Raw genomic sequence first — 25902 nt, forward strand, 5'->3', positions numbered from 1 at the left:
TTATTATTAGAGAGAAAAAGGAAATAATTTAAAAACAGTTTGTATAAAAGTATGTAGGACAGAGATTTACAACCTGGGGTCTGATGCCACTTGTTATGGAGTTAAAGGGATACTGTCATCGGAAGAAATGTTTTTCTCAAAATGCATCAGTTAATAGTGCTGCTCCAGCAGAATTCTGCCCTGAAATCTGTTTCTCAAAAAAGCAAACAGATTTTTTTATATTTAATTTTTAAATCTGACATGGGGCTAGACATATTGTCAGTTTCCCAGCTGTCCCAAGTCATGTGACGTGTGCTCTGATAAACTTCAGTCACTCTTTACTGCTGTACTGCAAGCTGGAGTGATATCACCCCCTCCCTTCCGCCCCAGCAGCCAAACAACAGAACAATGGGAAGGTAACCAGATTGCAGTTCCCTAACACAAGATAAAAGCTGCCTGGTAGATCTAAGAACTGCACTCAATAGTAAAATCCAGGTCCCACTGCGACACATTCAGTTACATTGAGTAGGAGAAACAACAGCCTGCCAGAAAGCAGTTCCATTCTAAAGTGCTGGCTCTTTCTGAAAGAACATGACCAGGCAAAAGGACCTGATATGGCGCCTACACACCAATATTACAACAAAAAAATACACTTGCTGGTTCATGAATTAAATTCAATCAGACTGGTAGGGTTACGAACCACTTTAAATCTAGGCATAAGTTTAGTATAATACACATTCTGCATGGCTATTTGGCAATTAGATTTATTCTATGGGTAGAGTATTTCCAATGTAGCCATTAAGATGTTTATATTTCTTTGGGTTTACAGGAAGCCAGTACAGATCATGTTTAACACTGTTTTCATTCCTTTTTAGTTGATGCATTATAAAATACCCAAACACAAATGACATTGCCCATGTGAAGTGCCAAGTGCTGTTATGGGATTAATGTGGAGGTGTTTTTCAACAAATGGAAGTCTTTACAAGCCACAGTACAACTGCACTTTGTTGTAATCTGATCAGGAATGTAAAGTTGAATCCAGGTGCTTCAGGTTATACTAGGTTATTGTGTCGGTGGGATGTGGTGTTTGGCCGAGTCCTTAGAAGGATCTCATACCAACGCTCTCTGTTTTCTTCTGACCGCACTAGGTGGGGATAGAAATAATAATTGTTTATAGTAATGTGTTAATCACTTTCCAGTACTAAGTTCCAATGAGGCAGCATTTTCTGCTAGGAACAAAAAAAAAATCAAAATTTTTCAAAATGTAACCTATAGAAAACAAGACAATGTTTTATTTATTTAACAGCGCTAGATCAGTAAAAGCTAATTGATTGCTATTAGATACTGAAATATCTGCTATTGAATAATGGGGGTTATTTATCAAAGTCCGAATTTTTCTCTATATTTTCTGCTACAAACTCCGATCAAATCCGCTCAGGTTTTTACGCTTATTTATTATTACATTTTCCCGAAAATTTGCTTTCAGATTTTTCTTATGATTTTCACGATTTTTTCGGAATTTTCACCCAAAAACATTGAGGTATTGTGCGAAACCCAGCGCACATCAAAAAATTATTGGGACTTCTCCCATTGACTTATATGCAACCTTGACAGGTCTGAGATGCCGGATTTTCTGATTCAGACTTTTCCATCCTCCCGGTTTAATAAATTCCGAAAAATTTGTGATTTTTTAAAAGTCCGATTTTATAAAAAAAAATACCACTAATTGTTCCGTGATTTTTGCATTCGGTGTTTAGTAAATAACCCCCTAAATGTCTAGAAGCAATCAGTATGGCAGCCCTTGTTTTGTTTACATTCTGTGCTTGTATTGCTGAGTAAATCAAGTGCATTTCATCTATGAGATATATTCAGTGCAAAATCTGGGCTCAGTAACATAAAGGAAGCATCTCACCATCTATCTATTCATATAGGTATTCTACCTCTTTCTGACGATTTAGCAATATCGCTTTGCCGATGTTCGGGTACTTCAACAGCACCGGCTCAAAATTTAACATCTCCCACCTTACACACACCGAATATCATATGGAATGAATATCTGTGTCTGTAAAGCCATAACTACAGAGGCTACAGGGGGCCCAGGAGTTATAGGGGCCCCATGAGGCCCTAATTAAAATACAATTTCAAATACAATTTGTTTAATTATGGCTGATGAATATATCCACTTATTCTAGGTTAATTTTGATGAATTGTTTAAAACGTATATTTCTATCTGCACTTTTTTATTGCCTTTACATACAGTATAATATAAGTACAGGTATATGCAGCAGCCGCTCTATTAACAGGACACCTATTGTATTACAAGTATGGGATCCGTTATCCAGAAACCCGTTATCCAGAAAGCTCCGAATTACAGAATGGTCATCTTCCATAGACTCACTTTTAATCAAATAATTCGCATTTTTAAAGAGCATTTACTATTTATTTGTAATAATAAAACTGTACTTTGATCCCAACTAAGATATAATTAATCCGTATTGGTTGCGCTAATATAAATAAATAGCAGCATGCAGATACATGAGAATAACTGGGTGGAATAATTTATGATTTATAGAAAAATAAAATACACCCTACACAAATAGGTGTATATTTCCTCTTTAAACCCTTGGCTGCCAGGGTTTATCTTGCACATGGATAGCCTTGTATAAAATTGTATAGTTCAGGGCAAAGGTGTTTTACTTTTCTGATGCAAAAGCTATAGGCACTTTTGGTGCTTTCATTTGGGAATTTGCAGTGTTTGTGATACTGAATACCCAGTTGCTTGCAAATTCTGTAACTTGTTTAATAATGAGGTTGAAAGACATAAGAAGGCTTAGCTGATGCAAAATAAAGATGGCCATAAAGGGGCACATCTAAGCTGCTGTTTAAGCCCAGCAAAACCGAGTCAGCAGCTTATCTGCTAGCATTTGGGCATTACCTAAAGGTGGCTATACATGTTACAATTGCGATCTTTCCTGCGACTTATTGATCATTTATTTTCAATACAAACATTAAGAGCTGAATTGTCAGATACACAGGTGGAAGCAATAGAATTCTACCTCTTTCTGACAATTCAGCAGTATCCCTTTGCCAATGTTCGTGTACTTCAACAGCACCCGCTCCCACCGTACACACACCGAATATCGTATGGAATGAATATCTGTGCCTGCAGGGGTGTAACTACAGAGGTTGCAGGGGGGCCCAGGAGGTATAAGGGCCCTAATTAAAATACAATTTCAATAAATATTGCTAAACCAGGTCAACCTCTAGACATTTTGGGGGCCTGAAAAATTATTTGCTGTGGGGCCCAGCAACATCTAGTTACACCACTGTATGGCCACCTTAAGGGTAGAACTACGCAGGCGATTTTCGGTGCGTGTCCATCTGTTCCGACCCAACGCCAGGAAGAGCGGGTATCACGTCGGATGTGCAGAATCTATTGTAAGTAATACAAATGTCACACGTAGAAGCTGATTTTATCCGACACGACTGTCGGATGAAGATGCAACATGCAACGTTCGCATCCGACAGTTGTATTGTGTCGGATGAAATCAGCTTCTATGTGTGACATTTGTATTACTTACATTAGATTCAGCAAAATCCGACGTGACGCCTGTGCTTCCTCGTGTCGTGTCAGAACAGATGGACGTGCACCGAAAATCGCCCGTGTAGTTCTACCCATACAGTCTCATCGACACATAACCGGCCAAAAATCAAGCAGATATCTATTGGGTAGGTTTGAAAATTCCAATTGTTATTATCCAATTGTTGTGCCAGGGGCCAAACAATCAGATCAGCGCAATTTGGCACAGAATGTATAGGGCAAAGGTCTGTTTATTGGACCGAGCGAATCTTACTGTGTGTGTGGCCAGCTTAGAACGAATGAGTTGATTTTGCAGACTATATAAAGATATGATTCTGAATGTGATGGAAAATAAAACAAGACTGTTAACAATTAAACAAAATGAAGTGGCATTACAATAAAGGATGGTAATGTGATGGCAGTATCCCTTTAACTTATATAAAGACGTGATTTCTACTCCTAACTGACACTCCAAGGACCCTCCCCTCCTATATTTCTCTCTTCTACTTCAAATAATCCGCCTCGGTTCTTGTGTAGGCAGTGCTTCCCTCGGGCATTCTAACACATAGTTTTGTTGACAGAATTCTTGTGCTGCATGCAAGGCTAACATGTCTTATATTGGGGATCTACTACGACTCTGTATTAACCTTTAATTACCCCAGATCACTTCATCTACCCAATTTACCCCAGATCTCTTCACCTAACCATTCTGATCCCGTCTGCAGTTCCAAATCACTGGCATGGATGCTAGGATATTTAGAGACAACCCTCTGCAACAGGTAAGTGTTTATCCTCTGATTCATATGTTTGGAGGCAGTAATGTTTGTAACGAGATTCTTAGATGTGGGGCTATTGGTCATACCCTTGATATCTATAAAGATAAACAATATTTGCCAATTGCACAAATTCTTCAGTCTGCCAGTCTAAGGCTTATTAGTAAATTTCAGTGAGATAAATGTTTATTCTAAGAAAAGTAATAGATTTATAGATAATAGATTCAGCCTTAATGTCATTCAAACATTATGCAGGTATGAGATCTCTTATCCAGAATGCTTGGGACTTGGGGTTTTACAGAAAGGGGGTTTTCTGTATTTTGGATCACCATACATTAAAAATCCATTTCCATAATAAGTCTGCTTAACCATTTAAACATAAATTGTTCTGCCACAAACAAGGGTTAATGCTGCATAGTTAAGATCAAGCACAAGATACTGTTTTATTATTACAGAGAAAAAGGGAATCATTTCAACTAGAAATTATTTGCTTAAATAGAATAGATGAAACCTGGCAAATGAAAATAACATTCTCTTATTTCTGGATACAGGTATGGGACCCGTTATCCAGAATGGGCGTTTTCTGGATAACGGCTCTTTCCATAATTTGGATCCCTATACCTTAAATCTACTAAGAAATCATATAAACATGAAAACCAATAGGATTAGGATTGATTATATCTTATTTGGGATCAAGTACAAGGTACTGTTTTATTATTACAGATATAAAGGAAGTCATTTTAAAAAATCTGGATTATTTGGATAAAATGGAGTCTATGGGAGACAACCTTCCCGTAATCCGGAGTTTTCAGGATAACAGGTTTCCGGATTACAGATTTCATACCTGTAATACAGTAGGTGACCTGTTAATAGATTGGGTGCTGCATATATTTGTACTTATATTATACTGTATGTAAAGGCAATAATAATGTGGAGATAAAAATATATGTTTTAAACAATTCATCAAAATGTACCCAGAATAAGTGGATAAATTCATCAGCCGTAAATTAAACATTTTACCCTTTATGGAACAATACAGTGACTTCTTTAAACACATACATATTTCACAGCCGCCTATTCGGATTCCTCACTGTCAGGGCACCTTTGAAAGCTGAACTTAAAAGCAAATATTCCTTTCAAAGACAGTTGTCTAGTGTACAAATATGGTATTTGCTAAGTCCATAGGGTTTCTTTTCTTTTTATCGTGTATGGGAAGAAGTGATTTAGGGAACGGTGACTTCAGACGAGAATTTGCACTCATTTTGATATATTAGTGTAAAGTTGTAAAGTTGCAAACGGTGTATTCATTCTTTGAAAGTCTAAAAAGCGAACAAGGCTGTAAAATTTCTGCATTAAATCTATAAATAAATCTCACACTGAACCTATAAAAAATATAAGCGTAGCCAAAACCTGCCAAGCCTCTTTTCTAGTTATTTAGACATAAAGAGAAATACTGTTATTGCTTCTCAAATGTGCCTACAGTGTACACAAAATAAAATGACTCATTCGCAGGTCCAGGCTTATTGCCATATAAATATATAAAGAAGTGGAGCTATTTGTTTTTATCTTAAAGTCTCAAAATATGACATTAAGGGGCAAATTCACTAAGCGCCGAAGTGCCGAACGCTAGCGTTAATTCGCTAGCGTTTGGCATTTTCGTTACTGCGCAAATTCACTAACGAATGCTGGCGTAGTTTCGCTAGTGTTACTTCGCACCCTTACGCCTGGCGAAGTTTCGCTAGCGACGTAACTACGCAAATTCACTAATGCGCGCAGTGTACTGAACGCTACCTTTTACGCTAGACTTCCTTCGCCACCTCAGACCAGGTGAAGCGCTGGCGTGTTTTCTACATTATGGGTGATAGGCTGAAAAAGATCGAATTTTTTTTGGGGCTCCCCTCCTTCCCCCTACATTTCCTGACTCATGGCAACTTACCTAGACAGTGGGCACATGTGTAGGGCAAAATAAAATTTTTATTTGATGTTTTGAAGGTTTTCTAGCCATTTGTAGTGCTGATACGTATTCCTCCATTGAAATTAGAATTTGGCGCCGTATGCAAATTAGCCTTTGCTAGCGTAACTTCGCTTCACTAAGCGAATCAACGCTAGCGCAACTTCACAATCTTATGCTACCCCTGTGCGCAACTTCGGATTTTAGTGAATTTGCGGAGCGCTGGCGAAACTACGCCTGGTGAAGTGCGGTGAAGTGCGGCGAAGCGCGGCGAAGTTGCGCCTGGCGAAACTACGAATGTTTGTGAATTTGTCCCTAAGTGCATACTGCTCAGTGTTATCCAGTTCTCAGCTGTAAATATATTCTAACTGTAGAAGTTAGAATGATGTGGTTTGGTTTAATCTGATTTTTATTATCTCAACGATTTAACTCTTTTGCTAATGGATTATTTTAAAATCGTCAATGTTAATCTTGACATGTCTTTTTGATCCACTTTCACGAGTGATAAAAACAACAGGAACTACCCAAAAAAAGACCTCTTTTTAAAGTTACACTCCTTTTACACCAATATGATACTGATTACAATACCTAAAGTGTGCATGAATTGCTTTGTCTTAGTCATTTAATAAAATCAATATGTATTCTATTGCTTTCTTAATATGTTAGTTTAGCATTAGTTTAGTATTGTTATGGTTAAAAGGGAAACTTTCACGGTAAAACATTGGTTTTTTTTTTCAAAAGCATCAAATAGTGCTGCTCCACCAGAATTCTGCACTGTAATCCATTTTTCAGAAGAGCAAACAGATTTTTTTATATTTAATTTTGAAATCTGAAATTGGGCAAGGCATGTTGTTCATTTTCCAGATGCCCCCAATCATGTGACTTGTGCTCTGATAAACTACAGTCATTCTTTACTCAGAAAGAAATCGTCAGCGATCGGCCTAACACGCTGTGGCTTTGACCAGCTGCTGTAGACACCATTGTTCCAGCGCTCGGTCTAACCCACATTCTGGAGCTAACCAGCTGCCGTAAATGATAAAAAGCCAATATTTGTTCACAAAGAGAAAGAGAAAATTTTCCAGCGCTCAGTTTGCCTTTAAAAAATAATTACAAAAAAGAGGTGTTAGTACCACTCTTTGACCAAAATATGTAAGCTCACATGCCAAATCAAGGTCCCTCATTGTACATGAGTCCTACACTGTTTGTGAGCATTATTTTTGGTCATTCTTTACTGCAGCACTGCAAGTTGGAGTGATATCACCCCCAGCAGCCTTTCTGCAGAACAGTGGGAAGGTAACCAGATTGCAGCTCCCTGACACAAGATCCTTGATACAGATAAAAACAGCACTCAATAGTAAAAGTCTAAGTCTCACTGCGACTCCTTAAGTTACATTGAGTAGGAGAAACAACGGCCTGTCTGAAAGCAGTTCCATCATGAAGTGCTGTCTCTTTCTGAAAGCACAGGAATAAGGGAAATGACCTGAGATGCTACTACACCATAAAAATCATGACAGAATGCCTTTAAATAAATTGTTCTAACGTGACTGAAATGATTACTCATCAATGACTGATATGGGACACTGTGTTCAAACCATCAGCCAATGAATAGGCAGAGCTGCAACTTCTACACCCAGACGACATCCTGTTACATTTAGAACCTGCATTTTCTTTCCTGTCAGGTGATCAGTGAGTAACACGCAGACTATCACAAAAGGGGCGGTTCAACATAAAATATGTAAAAGGAGAACCTTTATTAATATGTATATGCCAATTTGATATAATTCTTCCATTTGTCACATTATAAGATGCAAATTTTCAGGTGGTTGAGTGTTCTTTCAAAACACTTTAAAGGAGAACTAAACCCTAATAAATGCCATATTTTATATACTGAACTTGTTGCACCAGCCTAAAGTTTCAGCTTGTCAATAGCAGCAATGATTCAGGACTTCAAACTTGTCACAGGGGGTCACCATCTTGGAAAGTGTCTGTGACACTCACATGCTCAGTGGGCTCTGAGCAGCTGTTGACAAGCTAAGCTTAGGGGTCGTCACAAATTATCAAGCAGAAAATGAGGTTTGTCTGTAATATAAGATAATGCTACAAGGCTGATTATTAAATTCTGATGCTAATTGCACTGGTTTCTGTGCTGCCATGTAGTAATTATCTGTATTAATTACTAATCAGCCTTATATTGTGACATTTCTATTCTATGTGTACTGTATATTATGAGTGGGTCCCTAAGCTCAGTAAGTGACAGCAGCACAGAACATGTGCAGTCAATCAGCAGAAAAGAAGATGGGGAGCTATGGGGCATAGCCCGGTACAGATCTTCCGGGCTATGCTTCCCATGGACTGGTACAGAAGCCCACAACATAAGGTACAACATTTCTAGCTACTTCTTTAGTTAAGCTTTAGTTCTCCTTTAATGGACATGTAAACCCCCATGCAAAAATTTAATCACTAAAGAGATTCTTTGAAATCGCTAAATACCTGCCACTCTGGTTTTTTAAAGGTTAATGGTAAGGCGGCAGCATCCCCTTGATCACTTAGGATTCTATATGTTCCTCTAACCCACTCTGCCCCCTCCCTCAGGAATTTCCTTTGTCTGTTGGCTCCTGAGCAAGCTCAGTTCTTCTCAGCTCAGGTTAATAAACACACCCTCTAGTCTAGCAGCCAATGAAGAGATGGCATTGCTGGTTCCCATATAAATTCTGCTCTAGCTGTCTGCTCCTATTTTTAAATCCTAACCCCCTCTCCTGAGCTCAGAGTAACCATTACAATGCTCAGTCCAACAGGACTTGTCATCATTGTCAATTCTGCTTGTGTACATCATATATGTGCTGTTTGCAGATATAAATGTACTGATGATGTGCCCAAAGAAAAATGGCCCCTGGGTGAAAGCTGTTATTTATTTTAGGGAAATGTAATGACGCTGGCAAATGGAGAGGGTATATGCACTACAAATAATGCCATTTTGGTGGGGGAGATGGGTTTTCCTTCTCCTTTAAGTCTACTAGAAAATCATGTAAACATGAAATAAACCCAATAGGCCGGTTCTCCTTCCACTAAGTATTAATTATCTACTAGTTTGGATAAAGTACAAGGTACTGTTTTGTTATTACAGAGAAAAGGGTAATCATTTTTAAACATGTACATTATTTGGATAAAATGGAGCCTAAGGGAGATGGCCTTGTGGTAATTTGGGAGCTTCTGATAACAAATCACTCAATCTACACTCAGTATATACTGATGGGAGAAACTGACCCATTTCGCTTCTCTGAAAATTCGCGAAAACAGCGAAAATTTGCCAACATGCATTAGAGTCTATGGGCATAATGTTTGCAGCAAAACATGTTGAAAATTGTTGCTCATCACTAATAATATGTAAAATATATTCCATGTTTCCCAAATCATTATACAGTGACTGAAGTCCATACTGGTTTCTCCTAGTATATGAAATCAGTTGGAATTCCCAGCTCATTATATATCATGACCCAGGCATCTGCCACTACCTGCTACCGCTAACCTAACTACCCAATAAAATGTGTGAAACTCTCATGTTGGAATGATATTGGCCACAGCTTTATTGAAGTTACACACAATACCAATAAGCTTGAAATATCAACACAGTATACATCTTTATACAAATTCAGCAACAAACTAGCATTGAACATTGTAAAATACAACATTATCATAACCCCTGAGCCCCCGTCAGTCTGCCAATCCATAACCCGAAGTATTACCCTCTAGCCGCAAGTAGCCCAGCTCAGAGGAGATGCAGTCATTCTGGACTCTGCCAGCCACTTGCTACAGAGCAGAGTATGTGTTCTAAACTGGACCCTACCGTCACCTTACAAGATTTCTTACCTGGGCTCCATCCACAATGATGGTCACCCACCTTAGGGGTTAAACTATCCCACCAAGAAATGCCTCTCCTAATGGCACTAATTCACCTTGGCAGACTGACAAGGGCCCCCCTATAGTGATGGGCGAATCTGCTGCGTTTCGCTTCGCCGAACAATTCTGTAGAAATGGCGAAAAATTCACAAAACTGGTTTGCCGTACGCTTCGATTTTATCGTGCACATTGTTTTTTGCCGCAGTCCTATCTTTTTGTTGCAAAATTTCCTGGGAATTCAGCAATGGCGAAATTTTACGCCCATCACTACCCGCCTATGTTTTCTGAACCTTTCTGCCTAATCAAAATGGTGGCGTATTGTCCCTGACCTCGCTCCCTATTTAGTCTACTCAACCAATGGGCTCCTGCATGGGGTTGAGGCCTCCCCTCCTCCAAATTTTCTGCTATCCATGGCTCTCAAGAGAACTGGTTACTGACTCCTCTAGCTCATTATACAGTGAGAGAGCAGCGGGTACTGGCATCTCAGCATAACATACAGTGAGGGCAGTGAATAGTCACAACCCTAGCACATTATATAATGAGAGCCGCAGGTACTGGCATCCCCAGGAATGAGTGGACGAAGTAGAACAAGAAGATTTAGATTTGTGACTTCAGCTGACTTGGATGCGTGACAGCCTATAGGAACTCAGTGACCCTAAAGATAGTTTGTTATGTTTAAAGCACTGCGTATCTTGACAGCGCTATATAAATAAATGATGATGAATGAGGATGATGTTACTTCTCCACAAAAATTAACATATTGTGGAGGAAGCCGGACAACTGATTTGAAACATTTGGGCTTTATTTAGCCTTGGTTAAAAAGCTTTGGAAGGCCACAAAAAAAATGGGAAATCTGAAATGAAGAAGTATCCTAGTCATAAAACCATGATAGGACTGCTGAATATTGTGGCACTTGTAGGAAGAAATCTAAACAGTGTAGCAGTACCATTTTTAAGACCTGATGTGGTAGGGACACCTCCGGGTTTTACGTGCCGGCAGCGCATGACGTCATTTCGCTTGGAGTGAAATTCAAAGGTATTTAAAGGTCTAACTTGTTTCGTTCCTGGGTGCTTATTCTACGTGAATCCTATTGTGTATACTGGTTTTGACCCTTGCCTGCCTGCCTGACTATTCTGAACTCTGCAATTCTGACCCTAGCCTGCACGATTATTCTAAGCTCTCCAATCCTGATCCTTGCCTGTCTGACTGTCCTGTGAACTCTGCCTGTACCAACCCAGCCTGTTTGACTATCCTTGAACTCTGCCTGTACCGACCTGGCCTGTTTGACTATCCTTGAACTCTGCCTGTACCGGCCCAGTCTGTTTGACTATCCTTTAACTTTGCCTGTACTGACCCCTTTGCTCATCCAGAACCCTTGCTTGGCTCCTCTCTTATTAAGACTTGGCGGCATCCGATTAGCAGAGGGCTCCTCCTGAAGTGAAAGGCGGCTGCTACAGACGGAAGCAGAGCCAAGACCAGGGAGCCTAGCACTTGTTCTGGATTTAGGGAGCCGATTGTGAAATTGGGTTACTGCTTATTATTCCATATGGGAGCACACAGCAACAAACTACATTTGTATTTTTAAGCTTCTGTAGTCCTGATACCAGCCATGGGTTCTGAGCTGGCATTGTTAATTTATTTAAACATGACAAGTATCCAGACCCGGACTGTCAATCTGTAAGATGCTGTAAGATGCCATAGACTGTCACTATTTATTGGGCTTCTGTGTACTTGAAACCCAGACTGGGCCTCCAAATATCGCATTACGACATCAGCCATTATGTTTAAACACTCACAAATATGTTATTATAAGATCCCAATCATTATGTGTTATAACTAAACTACTAGTTAAATGCACAATGGCAGTAATAATAGCTGTAGAATATGCTGTAAATAAGACTTGGTATTTTCCCCTTGTTAAAAAATGCATGTTCTGTTGTGGAGGTGAGAACAACATCAGTTCTGAAAACACAGTGTAATAAATCTGTTATCCATACAAGAAATCAGCAATAAATAGATAATTATAGCTCTGGTTTCCCTGTAATTTGTATAATGCACCGTAGAACTGACAATAATCTCTGTGTGCTGAGTATGGAAACTCATAGTGAGAGTCAGTAAAGTGTTCCTAGAGACAACTCCTGCACTGCAATCTACTGGAAATGGGTTTAAGCCAGTCTGTAAAACTATGGAAGATTATTTAACAAGAGGCGTATATAATATAATTTCAAGCTGCTTTTGTTTATTTATGTTGGGAATGAAGGCCTTTTATCCCAGTATTTGCTGTCAGCACTGAATTAGTAGCACTGAGTAGATGAAGCCCTGTCATTCGGACACTGATTTCATGTACCTATTAAAGTATAAAGGACTAAAAAAAATGCAAAGCTCTCTGGGATATAAACATGTAGGATTGTGTAAGGATTGAATTTCAATGCTTTGTTTTATCTGTGTGACAGACAAGCATAATTTAAAATGCCTTTATTTTCTGTATAGGGCAATACACAGAGCCCTAAACTGAAAATAAAATCATATTAAATTATGCTTTAAATTATGCTGTCAACGAAGCAGGACAAACGTGGAATTTTGAAGCACTCCATGTCTGGTTCTTGTGAAGCATATAATTAGATTACTAGTATACACACACACCTTCACCCTTTGCTGGGACCGTTTTGTTAGCAGGAGTACATTAGGCATAGGGATTACTGAATCTGTGCACTTGTAAGGTGGACATAGACTTAGAGATCTGCTCGTTTGGCGATGTTACCAAACAAATGGATCTCTCCCCAACATGCCCACATTGAAGTGGGCGATATTGGGCTGATCCGATCATGGGACCCAATGATTGGATCATAATGGATCTGATATGGGCGGTCGGATCGCAGGACCGCATAAATGCACAGTTTTAACGGGAATTTTTTAACCTGCCCGATCGAGATCTGGCCGATTTTCAGCCAGTTCTCGATCAGGGAAGCCCTTCGGATGGCCTGTAATTTAATTGTCTATCTTGCAAGGGAGATAAACATGGAGTAACTTCAGTTTCTCTGTTTTCCCAGTTTAACTTCAATTTGCCATTGCTGCACATGGTGACTTAAAAATTGTTCTCCAGAGCTTTAGAGTCACATGACTGATTAGTCAATTTTTTAAGTTTGAGGGGGGAAAAACATGATCTCAGAAAAAACCCTGCTTGAACGTTAGCATATTTAAGAAAAACTCAGACATAAAAATCACATGAAAATCACATTGTTTAATTTTCTATAAGCTGAGATTCGTAACCATTTTAATAAAATGGGGGGGGGGGAATAAATAAAGTAAACTTGCTTGAAATCTTCTTGAGACAATTTCCATTGACTTCTATAGAAATGTGTCAGCTTTTACTTGCTGAGCTTTTTAATTTTGGGTTTTCCTTCCTTTAATAAATCGCGACTGCGAGTTTTTCTAAAATTATTATCCAGAATATGTGTTTCTTTTCATGTTTGTTATTTTAATAGAGAAAAAAAACCCTTGATTGTTGATAAATCTGCACCTTAGTGTTCCACCAAATCCTAATTCATATTCCAATAGTACCATAGAGCCCATGTACAGAGTCCATTATTGTTATATTTTCATTATTCAAGTTAACGTTGCGACACATCAGGCGCTTGCATTAGGAAGTTCATATTATTATGTGCCGTTCCTCTGAATTAAGTTTTCTAATAATAATAATAATAATAATTAAAAATTGTTAATAATCATTTAGCTGGATTTACACTCACCTCAACGTCATGCTAAGGCTAATGTCAAACAAAGTGCTTTCTCCACCAGTGGAAACAGAAGGATGTATTAGTGGTTATAGGTGGTTCCCATTATACTCAATGGGAGGGAGCAAGGCATTTCTCCACTGATGGATAATCATTTCTACAAAGCACAATGAGGATGATTTATTAGCTTCTATACAAATTATGTGTCCTGAACACCTTATCTAGAAAACCCCAGGTCCTGAGCAGTCTGGATAACAGGTCTCATACTTGTGATACAATAAAGGGAATATATTTTTAATTTTAGTAAAAAAGAGCATTTTGTTTTTTTTAGAAGGGGTCAGGGACGTCCATTTGAAAGCTGCAAAGAGCCAGAAGAAAAAGGCAAATAACTATAAAACTATCAAAAATAAATAAGGAAAACCGATTGAAAAGTTACTTAGAATTGGCCGTTCTATAACATAATAAAAGTTATAGTCAAAGTATTTTTTCCAGTGAAAACGTCCGTATTTGATCAAAGTACGATCGAAGTAAGATTCGAAGGATTTTTCTATAAAAACTTCGACTTCTCAAAACTTGCTCAAAAGCCTCAGATAGGTTCTATGAGGTCCCCCATAGGCTAAACAGCAATTCGGCAGGTTTAAGGTGGCGAAGTCAAAGTTTTTTTAAAGAAACAGTACTGCCTATTCGATGGTCGAAGTACCCAAAAATTACTTCGAAATTCGACGTTTTTTCATTCGAAAATTCACTTCGACCTTTGATAAATCTGCCCCTAAGTGTACTAGAAAATCATTTAAAAACTAAATAAACCCAATAGGCTGATTTTGCTTCCAATATGGATTAATTATATCTTAGTTGGGATCAAGTACAAGATACTGTTTTATTATTACAGAGAAAAAGGAAATCATTTTCAAAAATGTGGATTATTTGGATAAAAATAAAGTCTATGGGAGGAAGCCTTTCCATAATGCTGAGCTTTCTGGATAACGGGTTTCCGGATAACGGGTTTCCGAATAACAGATCTCATACTTCTACTATAATACTTGTGAATTCATTTATCATTGTTCCCTTTTCTCCGTCCTCATTTCAGGAGAAGAAAATGATCTGCTGCAGTTTCGATAAGGATTTGTGTTGCGACAATCACGGTTTCTCTACTTGTTTTTAAAAACAAAACTGTTACAGAATTCTAAAAATATGGATTATTATTTATAAATCGTTGAAGCATGGAAGGCCTTTTAGAAGGTGAAGACAATTTGTTTTATTCCATGAGTTACATGCGCTTCTTAACAGCAGAAAACACGCCTTATCAATTCCAAGCAGGAAGGAATGAATACAACGGGCACATTGAGATTAATGACAATATATTGGACATGGAGACTAACATTACAGATTTGCCTCACATAAATGAACACCATGTGGCTCTCACAGAGACTGAGGAAAGGCCGTGCTGCCTTATAGTTGGTAAGGAATTTAAAAGTGAAGAAGTATGTGGATCTATATTATACCCACCATTAGCAGAAGCCAAAAACTTCTTAGCTGCTGACGCTAATACAAAGACCCGATTTATCCAAGTGGTTGAGCATGAACCGAGTGCAATCCTGTTTCGGGATTTTTCATTAGATGCCTCTATACCCAAGACCATAATACATGATATTTTAAACGATGAAACCTCAGAGGAAAAGGAATTTTATGATGAGGACGAAGAAGAGGAGGCTGATGAAAACGGGGATATCTTCACAGATTTACCTCAGTATGAGCCAATGTTTCCAGGACTTAGAAGGAGTCAGTGTCATCCAATAAGCCCAAACGACAATATCATATTCAATTTTGAGGATGTTTGTCAACTGCTCAGCAGTACTCAGAGCAACGTTGAGCAAACATTGAATGAAGGTGAAAGAAATAACCTCATGGTAAGATTAAGAATTTTAAGAATGGTAATTAATGTTCACTTAAAGGAACAATATCACCAAAAATAAAAGTGTTTTAAAGGAATGAAAATATAATCCATTGGTAAAATGGGTGTGTTTGCTACAAAAACACTGCTATAGTTTATGTAAACAAGCTGCTCTATAGCTATGGGGCAGCCATTCAAGCACAGGATACATAGTAGATAACAGATACACTCTGATTATACTACAGAGCTTATCTACTATCTGCTGTGTATCCTGTGCCTTTTCTCTTTTTTTCCAGCTTGAATGGCTGCCCCCATGGCTACACAGCAGCTTGTTTATATAAACTACAGTAGTCTTTCTGAAGCAAACACACAGCTTTTACCAGTGCTAACAGTATATTTTCATTACTTTAAAAGACTTTGATTTTTTTGGTGTTACTGTCCCTTTAATTTGTGTTATACTTATGGTTAGTTAGCCATTTTACAAGACTAAAGTAAATTCTTGCATCCTACTTGCGCTGATATACTGTATATATATTGGTCATTGAGGGTAACAGAAGCCCAATATGTTTTTCTGTGGACAGAGCTGAATACTTTTTTACAACCCATCATGTGTGAATATTCTTCACTTGGCCGTGCTTATTTTTTGTTGGGTGTATGTCTTTATGTATTGCAACAATCATTCCAGTGGACATCACTGCTACTTAAAAGAGCTTACTACAAAAATTAAAAATCTAATTCCACAAAGTATTGGTCTCACCGTCTGTTCCACCCTCTTTGCTAAATTGTTATTTTTTCTTGGGTGTAGGTGGAAATTATTCTTATAGATATTTCTGGCCAACAAGCACGTTACTTATATGTTATATTTATATGTATATAGGGTATATGTTTACATGGCATGTCACTACATATTTTCCTCTCTATAGCAATGGCATAACTATAGAGGAAGCAAACCCTGCAGTCGCCGGGGGGCCCATGGAAGAGGGGGCTGGACTTCAGGGTCTGCTTCCTCTAAAGCTAACAAGAAACCCCCTTCCCCAGCCTCTCTCTCTCTCTCTTACCTATAGCAGGGATCAGAGTGCAAGTTGGCAAAGGGCAGAGAGTGGGCAGAGTCTGGTTGGAAAGTGGGTGGAGTCAGAGTGGAGAGTGGGTGGGAAGTGGGCGGGGGCAAGAAGTGGGCAGGAGGATGGGGGTCGGCGTGTGCTGGGCCCCTCTGAAGATTTTTTTGCAGGGGGGGCGGCGCACTCCAGTTATGCCACTGATCTCTAGGTTGTAATTCAAGAACACTTTTGAGAAGTCTCTTAAGTCTAGGTTCTTCACCTGGGGTTACTGTGATTTTCCTTTAATGGACATAGACAATATCAATATTACCTCTATATCTTTTAACTTGAAGACTTATAGAAGACACTGATTTGTAAATGCGTGTATGCTTATTTTTCTAATAATTATAATATTTGTCGACAGTCCCAAATTTAGCATTTGTAAGACTAAGAAAAACACTGCTGCCTTCACCCAAGCAGCTTTGCATCCCACAAGCCATTATCTTATATAAGAACAACTGCAAACAGCTTTTGGCACTGAGTTAGAACAAATTTTAAAAAAATTATCAGATAGCGTATTGCTATATGCAGCTGACTCCAAAGATGAAAATGTCTACCAACAGTTTTGTAAAATAATTGAAAATATCCAAATGAAATTCAAGCTTGTAACCGTTTAGACATATTAGGGTTAATCTGTTTTCAACATCTTCATTGCTACATATATCCTGTTCTAGATTTTTAATTACACAGATATAGGACCTATTATCCTGAATGCTTTGGGATCTGGGGCTTTCTGGATTAGGGATCCTTCCATAATCTTCATCACCATACCTAGTCTGTTTAAAATCCTTTACACATTAAATAAACCCATCAGGATTGTTGTGCCACTAATATGGATTTTATTATTACAGAGAAAAAGAAAATAATTTAAAAATTTTTTATTATTTACTTTAAATTGACTCTATGGGAGATTTGTCATGAATCTTGTAATCGACTTTGTGCTAATTGATCCCATACCTGTACCATATAACCATGGAATATTCTAAGAGGACCAGATTGACTCATGAGGATTAATTGTCTAAACTGGGAATAATACAGGATTTTGTTATCTCATGGCCCCCAAATAAATATTTGACTAAACTATCAAATCCCATACATGCTGAGTGCCAGCAGTAATCCCCCTTCTCGGTCTCCCTGCAGAGTCACTGGGAATTATAGATTTGAAGGAGTCAACTCATTTAGTTTCATAGCTTTGCAACTGCTTAGGTGCCTTTAGAACCCAACTGGTGATAAGGAAACTCAAATGCTAGAAGGGTTGCTGTGAGATGCCATAGATCAATATATTATATTGGACCTGTTGGCGCCATGTTGGGCTTTAAAGGGGTTGTTCACCTTTGAGTTAACTTTTAGCATAATGTAGAGAGTGAGTGTAGAGTGTAGAGTGTAGCGAGCACAATTTTTGGGGCCCCCTGGGCTCCGCCCACCCCAGCCCCCAAGCCCCACCCCAGACCCCGCCCACTCCACACCACAGTTAAAAGACCACACAGAATCAGCGCTTAAAAAGGTAACCCCCCCACACAAAAGTTATAAAAAGCCATTCATGGTCAGGGCCCCTTTATTAAAACTGTGGAGCCAGGCCCCCCCATAAAAGTTTTTTTAAAAAAACATTGGTGCTAGGGCCCCCCTTACAAGTTAAAAGAAAATTGGGGACCCAAGAATATTTTTTTTAAAAAAAATTGGCACCAGGGCCCCCTTACAAGTTAAAAAAAATTGGGGCCCCAAAGAATATTTTTTTAAAAACATTGGTGGCAGGTATTAAAATAATACATTGGTGGCCAGGGGATTAGAAAATAAAAAAACACACATTGGTGTTCAGTAGAATTGAACTTGTGGCTTCAGGACTTCAACTTTGCCTCCTTTCGTGACCTCGGGTCATTTTGCCGCTACAGGACTTCAATTCCAGCTGTTTTTGTGACTTCAGGACTTCGGCTTTTCGGCGGTAAGGGACTTCAGAAGAGCGGTACGACTTCGGCGCTGTCAAGGGGGGTCTGACTCTTTCGAAAAGTGCAGCACAGCCGGGCCCCCCTTCCGGCCCGGGCCCGGTACAGTTGTATCCCCTGTGATGGCGGCCCTGAGAGTGATAGTCAATAAGCAATTGGTTTTCATTTTTTATTATTTGTGGTTTTTCAGTTATTTAGCTCTTTTTATTCAGTAGCTCCAGTTTACAAATTCAGCAATCTGGTTGCTAGGATCCAAATTACCCTTGTAACTATGCATTGCTATGAATAAGAGACTGGAATATGAATAGGAGAGACCTGAATAGAAAGATGAGTAATAAAAAGTAGCAAAAACAATACATCTGTAGCCTTACAGAACATTTCTTTTTAAAGGTGTCATAACCCCCATTAGAAAGCTAGAAACAAATTATTTAAAAACTATAAAAAAGAAATAATGAAGGCCAATTGAAAAGTTGCTTAGAATGTGCCATTCTATAACATACTAGAATTTATCTTAAGGTGAATCACTCCTTTAAGTAGTTGATATGCCAAGATTTTTTTTCAATTTCAGGCAAGAATGCCCCCCCCCCCCCATACACTTATGTAATGTTCTACATTCCTGTAGAGGAAGCATTCCTGTTATAGAGGCACCACTATGTCATGGAATAACACTCCCTGAACACACCTTTTCCCACAAGGCAGATGTGTCACTCTTCTTCTATTTTAAAGGTTTTTTTAAGTCAGACTAGAACAAGATAGATTGTTTTTGGCCAAAGTTTCAAGCAAAATGTGTATCTCAGATCTAACATTGCCAACACCTAGTGGTAGTGGCCCAAGCACGAAAAAGTTAAAGGATAAGTAAATCTTTAAAATACGTGAATTTAAAACTGATGAGGGTGTTATTCTATGCACTTTTGCAATGTACATTCATTATTTATTTTGTTTATATTCCAAGATATTAAGTGATAAATGTACTGTTACTATGAATGAATTTTGTTACAACAGTGCCACCTGCTGGTCATTTTCTGACCAGTCTGACCACCAAGTAGTCAAGGAAGAAAGAAAGAGGCTGCCTTGATGTTCTTCTGCTTAGAAAAAATATTAAAACCCCTTTCTCACATGTTTCCTAAGCAGAAGAACATCAAAGCAGCCTCTTTCTTTCTTCCTTGACTACTTGGTGGTCAGACTGGTCAGAAAATGACCAGCAGGTTGCGCTTCTGTAAAAAAATCATTCATATTAACAGTAATATATCTTGGTATAAAAAATAAATAATGAATTTAAAATACAAAAGTGCTTAGAGAACTAGGGGAATGTGGGGAGAGCAGTGACATCTAGGAAGTGCTGAATGGAAAGTGAAAGTAATTGCCTGCCCCACCTCTATGCCTAAGGCATAGATGAGGGGCAGGCAAAATTTGAATGACAGCTGAGAATTTTAATTTTAAACAGCTATGAATGCTTTAATAAAATAAATAAAGAATTTGGATTTCATGTTTAATTTGAAAAGGACTTTTATTATACAGCTTTTTATGTCTAGGTGACAGGTCCCCTTTAAAGTAATTAAAATATAATATACCGTTTCCCTGCATTGGTACAACTGAGGTATTTGATTTAGAAATATTACTGTATTTTATATAATCTGCTGTGTAGTCATGGGGCAGTCATTCAAAGCACAGGTTACATAGCAGATGCACAGATACACAGATGAAGAATCCCATTGGATTCTATTACAGAGTTTATCTGTTATCTGCTAAGTAACTTGTGCCTTTTCTCCTTTTTTAGCTCGAATTACATTGTATTTTAATTACTTTTACACTTTTATTTTTGGTGTTGCTGTTCCTTTAGAGCAGAGACAGACGGAATTCGGGAGGAGATTTAGTCACCCGGTGACTAATCACCTCTTCTTCGAGGTGACTAATCTCCCCAAAAAGCCTTCCCGCCGGCTAGAATCTATATAGCTGGCGGGATGTCACTAGGAACACTTCGTTTTCCGAAGTCGCCCGGTGTCCTCGTGAGACAACTTTGGGCGATTTCAGAAAACAAAGCGCTCCGAGTGCCATCCCGCCGGCTGGCGGGAAGGCAGTTCGGGGAGATTAGTCGCCCCGAAGAAGAGGCGATTTGTGGCCGGGCGACTAATCCCCCAGAGTGTGTCTCTGCCCTTAAGTGTGAGGATTGCATATTCATGCCAACAACATATTTCTTGTTTTCCTAACATAAAAACGTGTTATATTTAAGAAAACTATTTTGAGTTTCACTATTTTGAAATAAAAATATCACAGAGAACAAAACTTAGGTATATAATTTGCTATTCGGTAAAATAAGAATTGTTCAAGGTTCCAATACTTTTGCAAATCAAAGAATGTCAGATGGTGGAAACAGTGAATGGAACAGCAAGTTCTCAGCAGATTCATCACCTGAATGTCTTGTAAGTGATAAGAAGAGAAATACAATGTTTTGCCCAGATAAGAAGCCAAAGAACTCGTCTGACAGTTTATTTGCTAGCTGGAAGGTTAAACCTTATATCAGGGTCAAGACAGCCTTTTGGCACTTGCAGTTGCGGCATTCCTTACTAGTACTGCTCCTAGCACTCCTGAAGTCATCTATTCTTTTCTTGTATTGCACTTACAAAATAATCTTTCTTCATCCTTGTTCAGTATCTTGAAATATTCAGGGTCCAATTCAGGGATAGGGATGCTATTAACGTTGGCTCCTTAAAGGAGAACTAAACCCTAAAAATGAATGTGGCTAAAAATGTCATATTTTATATACTGAACTTATTGCACCAGCATAAAGTTTCATCTTGTCAACAACAGCAATGATCCAGGACTTCAAACTTGTCACAGGGGGTCACCATCTTAAAAAGTGTCTGTGACACTCACATGCTCAGTGGGCTCTGAGCAGCTGTTGAGAAGCTAATGATCAAGCAGAAAATTAAGTTTGTTTCAAATATAAGATGATGCTATAAGGCTGAATATTAAATTCTGATGCTAATTGCACTGGTTTCTGTGCTGCCATGAAGTAATTATCTGTATTAATTACTAATCAGCCTTATATTGTGACATTTCTATTCTATGTGTACTGTATATTGTGAGTGGCTCCCTAAGCTCAGTAAGTGACAGCAGCACAGAGCATGTGCAGTGAATCAGCAGAAAAGAAGATGGGGAGCTACTGGGGCATCTTTGGAGACACAGATCTTTACTGCTAAAGGGCTGTGGTTGCCTTGGGCTGATATAGAAGCCCAAAGCATAATGTTCAATATTTCTAGCCAACTTCTTTAGTTCATCTTTAATACATCCACATCATATATGCACATAAAGTAACTTTACAATATATAGCCAACTATGTCTTTAACTTTTCACTTTTCCCATTAAATAAATTAAACCAATAATTTCTAAAGGTTTTATCTGTAATCTACTGTGTATCCTGTGCTTGAATGGCTGCCCCTATGGCTACACAGCAGCTTGTTTATATAAACTATAGTAGCGTTTCTGTAGCAAACACACTAGGGGGCACATTTACTAAGGGTCGAATTTTGAAGTGGTAAAAATCGAATTGTAGAAATTCGATAGTCGAAGTTTTTTTGAGTGAATTTAGCCGTTTACAATCTAATTCAAATCGAACGATTCGAACAATTTAATTGATCGATCAAACGATTTTCAAAAAAAAAGCTTCAACTTCTAAAAACTTAGCCAAATACTGGCTATAGGTTGTAGGAGGTCCCCATAGGCTAACATAGCAATTCGGCAGGTTTAGGGTGGTGAAGTGTCGAAGTCGAAGTTTTTTTAAAGAGACAGTACTTCGTTTTTCGAATGGTCGAATATTCAAAGTTTTTTTCAATTCGAATCGAATTTTGGCCTATTCAATGGTCAAAGTACCCAAAAATTACTTCGAAATTCGAAGTTTTTGAATTCAAAAATTCACTTCGACCCTTAGTAAATGTGCCCCTAGTTGTACTAGTGCAGAGCAACAGTACCTTGAATTTACATGACTTTAAAACATTTTAATTTTTTCCTATTACTGTTCCTTTAAGTTAAATTTTTGTATGTTATATAATGGTTAATTTTTAGCAACTTTTCAACTGACTCTTTCCAGCTTTCAAATGGGGGTCACTGACCCCATCTAAAAAAACAAATGCTCGGTAAGACTGCAAATTTATTGTTATTGCTACTTATTATTAGGTATCTTTCTATTCTGGCTCTCTCCTATTCATATTCCAGTCGCTTATTCAAACCAATGCATGGTTGCTAGGGTAGTTAGGTCCTAGCAACCAGATTTCTGAAATAGCAAACTAGAAACTGCTGAATAAAAAGCTAAATAACTCAAAAACCACAAATAATAAAAAATAAAAACCAACTGCAAATTGTCTCAGAATATCACTCTTTATATCACCCTAAAAGTTAATTTAAAAGTGAACAACCCTTTTTATAAAAGCTTAAAAAAAAATAAAAGTAAATGGCAAAAAAGCACCCCAGCAATTTTACATTTATTTTTTCAAGGTTTACTACTCCTTTAAGTTTGCCTTGATATCATCTTGACATGAGAACAGCTCCACCTGCCTTTTCCAGGTTGTGCAAAAGCAACAGCAATTCTGTCTTGTTTGTGGCAGGGTTCTAGGTATACTCTTGGCATGAGAACGGCAGCCTTACAAGACCCACCAGGACAATCAATTTCCCTTTATCTTAGAGATTCAGCTTTGCTTTTGGCTTTACATACCTGTTACAGATTTCCTAGGTGAATGGGAGAGATAAGTAAGGTTGTCTAAAGCTGGCCATAGATGTTGAGATTTTTAAAAGATCCGATCCTCATCGGGAGACCACGATCTTCTCGGAACGGTCGTACGAATTGACCATCAACTAAAAAGACCAATTTGCCAAGAAAACAAAGGGGAGCTGCCTGCTTGGCCCTGCAAACATAGATAGATTGCACTGGGAGCAACAAAGATTTTTTGACCTGGCCGATCAATTTCCTGACAGATGTCGGCCGAAAAATCGTAAGATGTACGATCGTTCAAATCCCACTAACCGCACGATAATTTCGAAGGATTGGTCGGGTTTCCCTAAAATTAGTCGTTCGGCAAGAGAAATCTTTCAGTCTATGGGGACCTTAAGGCAGGCACATTATCTACGGTCTATAATACATCTTGTCTGTAGAATTATGCAATATAACAGTTACTTGAAAAAAAAAAAAAAATAAATAACATCATTTAGAAGCTACTTTTTTTTAATGAATAAAGAATTAATGAGGAAAAAAAGAAGAAGCATTTTAATCCTTCTCTATTCGGTATAAAACAGGGGACTGTGCTCCGGTGAACTTGACATTGTCTGTTAACACTTGTTTGCCGAGGGGGGTTTATCCACAATACATAAAGCCATAACAACACAGAGGTATGTCAGCAGATGAACTGGATTCAATTACATATTTACTCTTCACCGCCAGAATTCCTGTGCGATTATTGATACATTTTTCAGCATATTTCTCAATGGCCAGGTCTATAAAAAACTGTAACTGTCAGAAACCTGTAAAAACTTGCCAGAGCGATTATACTATATAACAAGATAAAGAATGTTCTCCGGTCATTGAAATCTCCCTGTTATAGTTCATGGAGGCTTTCAGCCTAATCTAATTTGAGATTGGTATTCGCTAAGGAAAGTGTGTGTTTAAACACAAATTGGACACCTCAACACTGTGGAATTCTCACGTTATATATTTTCTATGGGAGATTTGTTATTGTAACTCAGTATCATCATCATCATCATCATCATTTATTTTTATATCGTAGAAAACCATATGTCAGACACACGTTATACGTGCAGAGGATATGGAAGTGTCCCAAGGCAATACAGAAATCTCTTCTACAGTTATTAAATCATACGAATGCTTACTTTTTAAAACAGCACTTACAGGAGCGGTTCACCTTTAAATTAACATTTAGCATATTATAGAATGACTAATTCTAAGCAACTTTTCACTTGGTCTTCATTGTTTGTTTTTTTATAGTTTTTGAATTATTTTCCTTCTTTTCCTGACGCTTTCCAGCTTTCAAATGGGGGTCACTGACCCCATATAGCAACAACTGCTCTGTAATATTGTCATTGCCACCTTTTAATTACTCGTCTTTCTATTCAGGCTCTCTCATATTCACATTCCAGTTTCTTAAGCAAATCAATGCATGGTTGCTAGGGTAAGTTGGACCCTAGCGACCGGCAGAGGCGATCCGCCAATAAGGCAAGCTGAGGCACTCGCCTCAGGCGGCAGCACCAGCTAGGTTTCCAGGGGAAGCAAAAAGCCGCTCCTGGTGCCTTTAAGAGCTGAATATCTGGTTTTTAAACCAGAAATTCAGCTTTACTAGGACGAGAAAGCGCAATTGCTCTCCCCCATGAAATGTAATCGGCTGGGGGGGCGGCATTACTGGAGCAGCCTCAGGCGGCAATGTCCACAGGAACGGCGCTGGCAACCAGATCGCTGTCAAACTGGAGAGTTGCTGAATAAAAAGCTGAATAACTGAAAAACCACAAATAATAAAAAATTAAAACCAATTGCAAATTGTCTCAGAATATCACTCTATACATCATACTAAAAGTTATTTTAAAGGTGAACAGCCCCTTTAATGACACATTGTGAGCCTCATTTACTTACAAATTCTGTTGGGGGCCTCAAAGCAGGTGCTTATTTTTGAATTCCTGGCTTGGAGGCAAGTTTTGGTTGCATAAAAACCAGATATACTGCCAAACAGAGTCTCCTGTAGGCTGCCAGTCCACATAGGGGCTACCAAATAGCCAATCCAAGCCATAATTTAACACCCCTTGGAACTATTTTCATGCTTGTTTTGCTCCCCAACTCTTTAAACATTTGAATGTGGTTCACCTGTAAAAAAAGGGTTAGTAGATCATACTGCAGACCCCATAGGTTTTAGGGCTTACCCATATGTGGGGGGTAAGTTGGGCAGACAAGCCAGTGAATACTAGGCATGGTTAGGATACATTTGTATGCAACCTCATTGTTCTGATTTTTATCTAAGAATTGTTACATCTGTAATAGTGGATCAGCACTAATTGTGACCATCAG

At 38.4% G+C, this 25902-nt stretch overlaps 1 protein-coding gene across 1 annotated transcript in view; it reads left to right on the forward strand.

Moving 5' to 3' along the window:
* Nucleotides 1–4141: 4141 nt before the first annotated feature.
* The window catches only part of stard13.L (StAR related lipid transfer domain containing 13 L homeolog), a 193771-nt gene continuing 172010 nt past the window's right edge, over nt 4142–25902 (forward strand). The window contains exons 1-2 of the mRNA XM_041582646.1: nt 4142–4338; nt 15002–15821. Of these exons, the coding sequence (XP_041438580.1) occupies nt 15135–15821 (687 nt within the window). The 5' untranslated portion in view covers nt 4142–4338; nt 15002–15134. The remainder of the gene's footprint in view (nt 4339–15001; nt 15822–25902) is intronic.

Source organism: Xenopus laevis, chromosome 2L (assembly GCF_017654675.1).
Source record: "Xenopus laevis strain J_2021 chromosome 2L, Xenopus_laevis_v10.1, whole genome shotgun sequence".
NCBI classification, from domain to species: Eukaryota; Metazoa; Chordata; class Amphibia; order Anura; family Pipidae; genus Xenopus; species Xenopus laevis.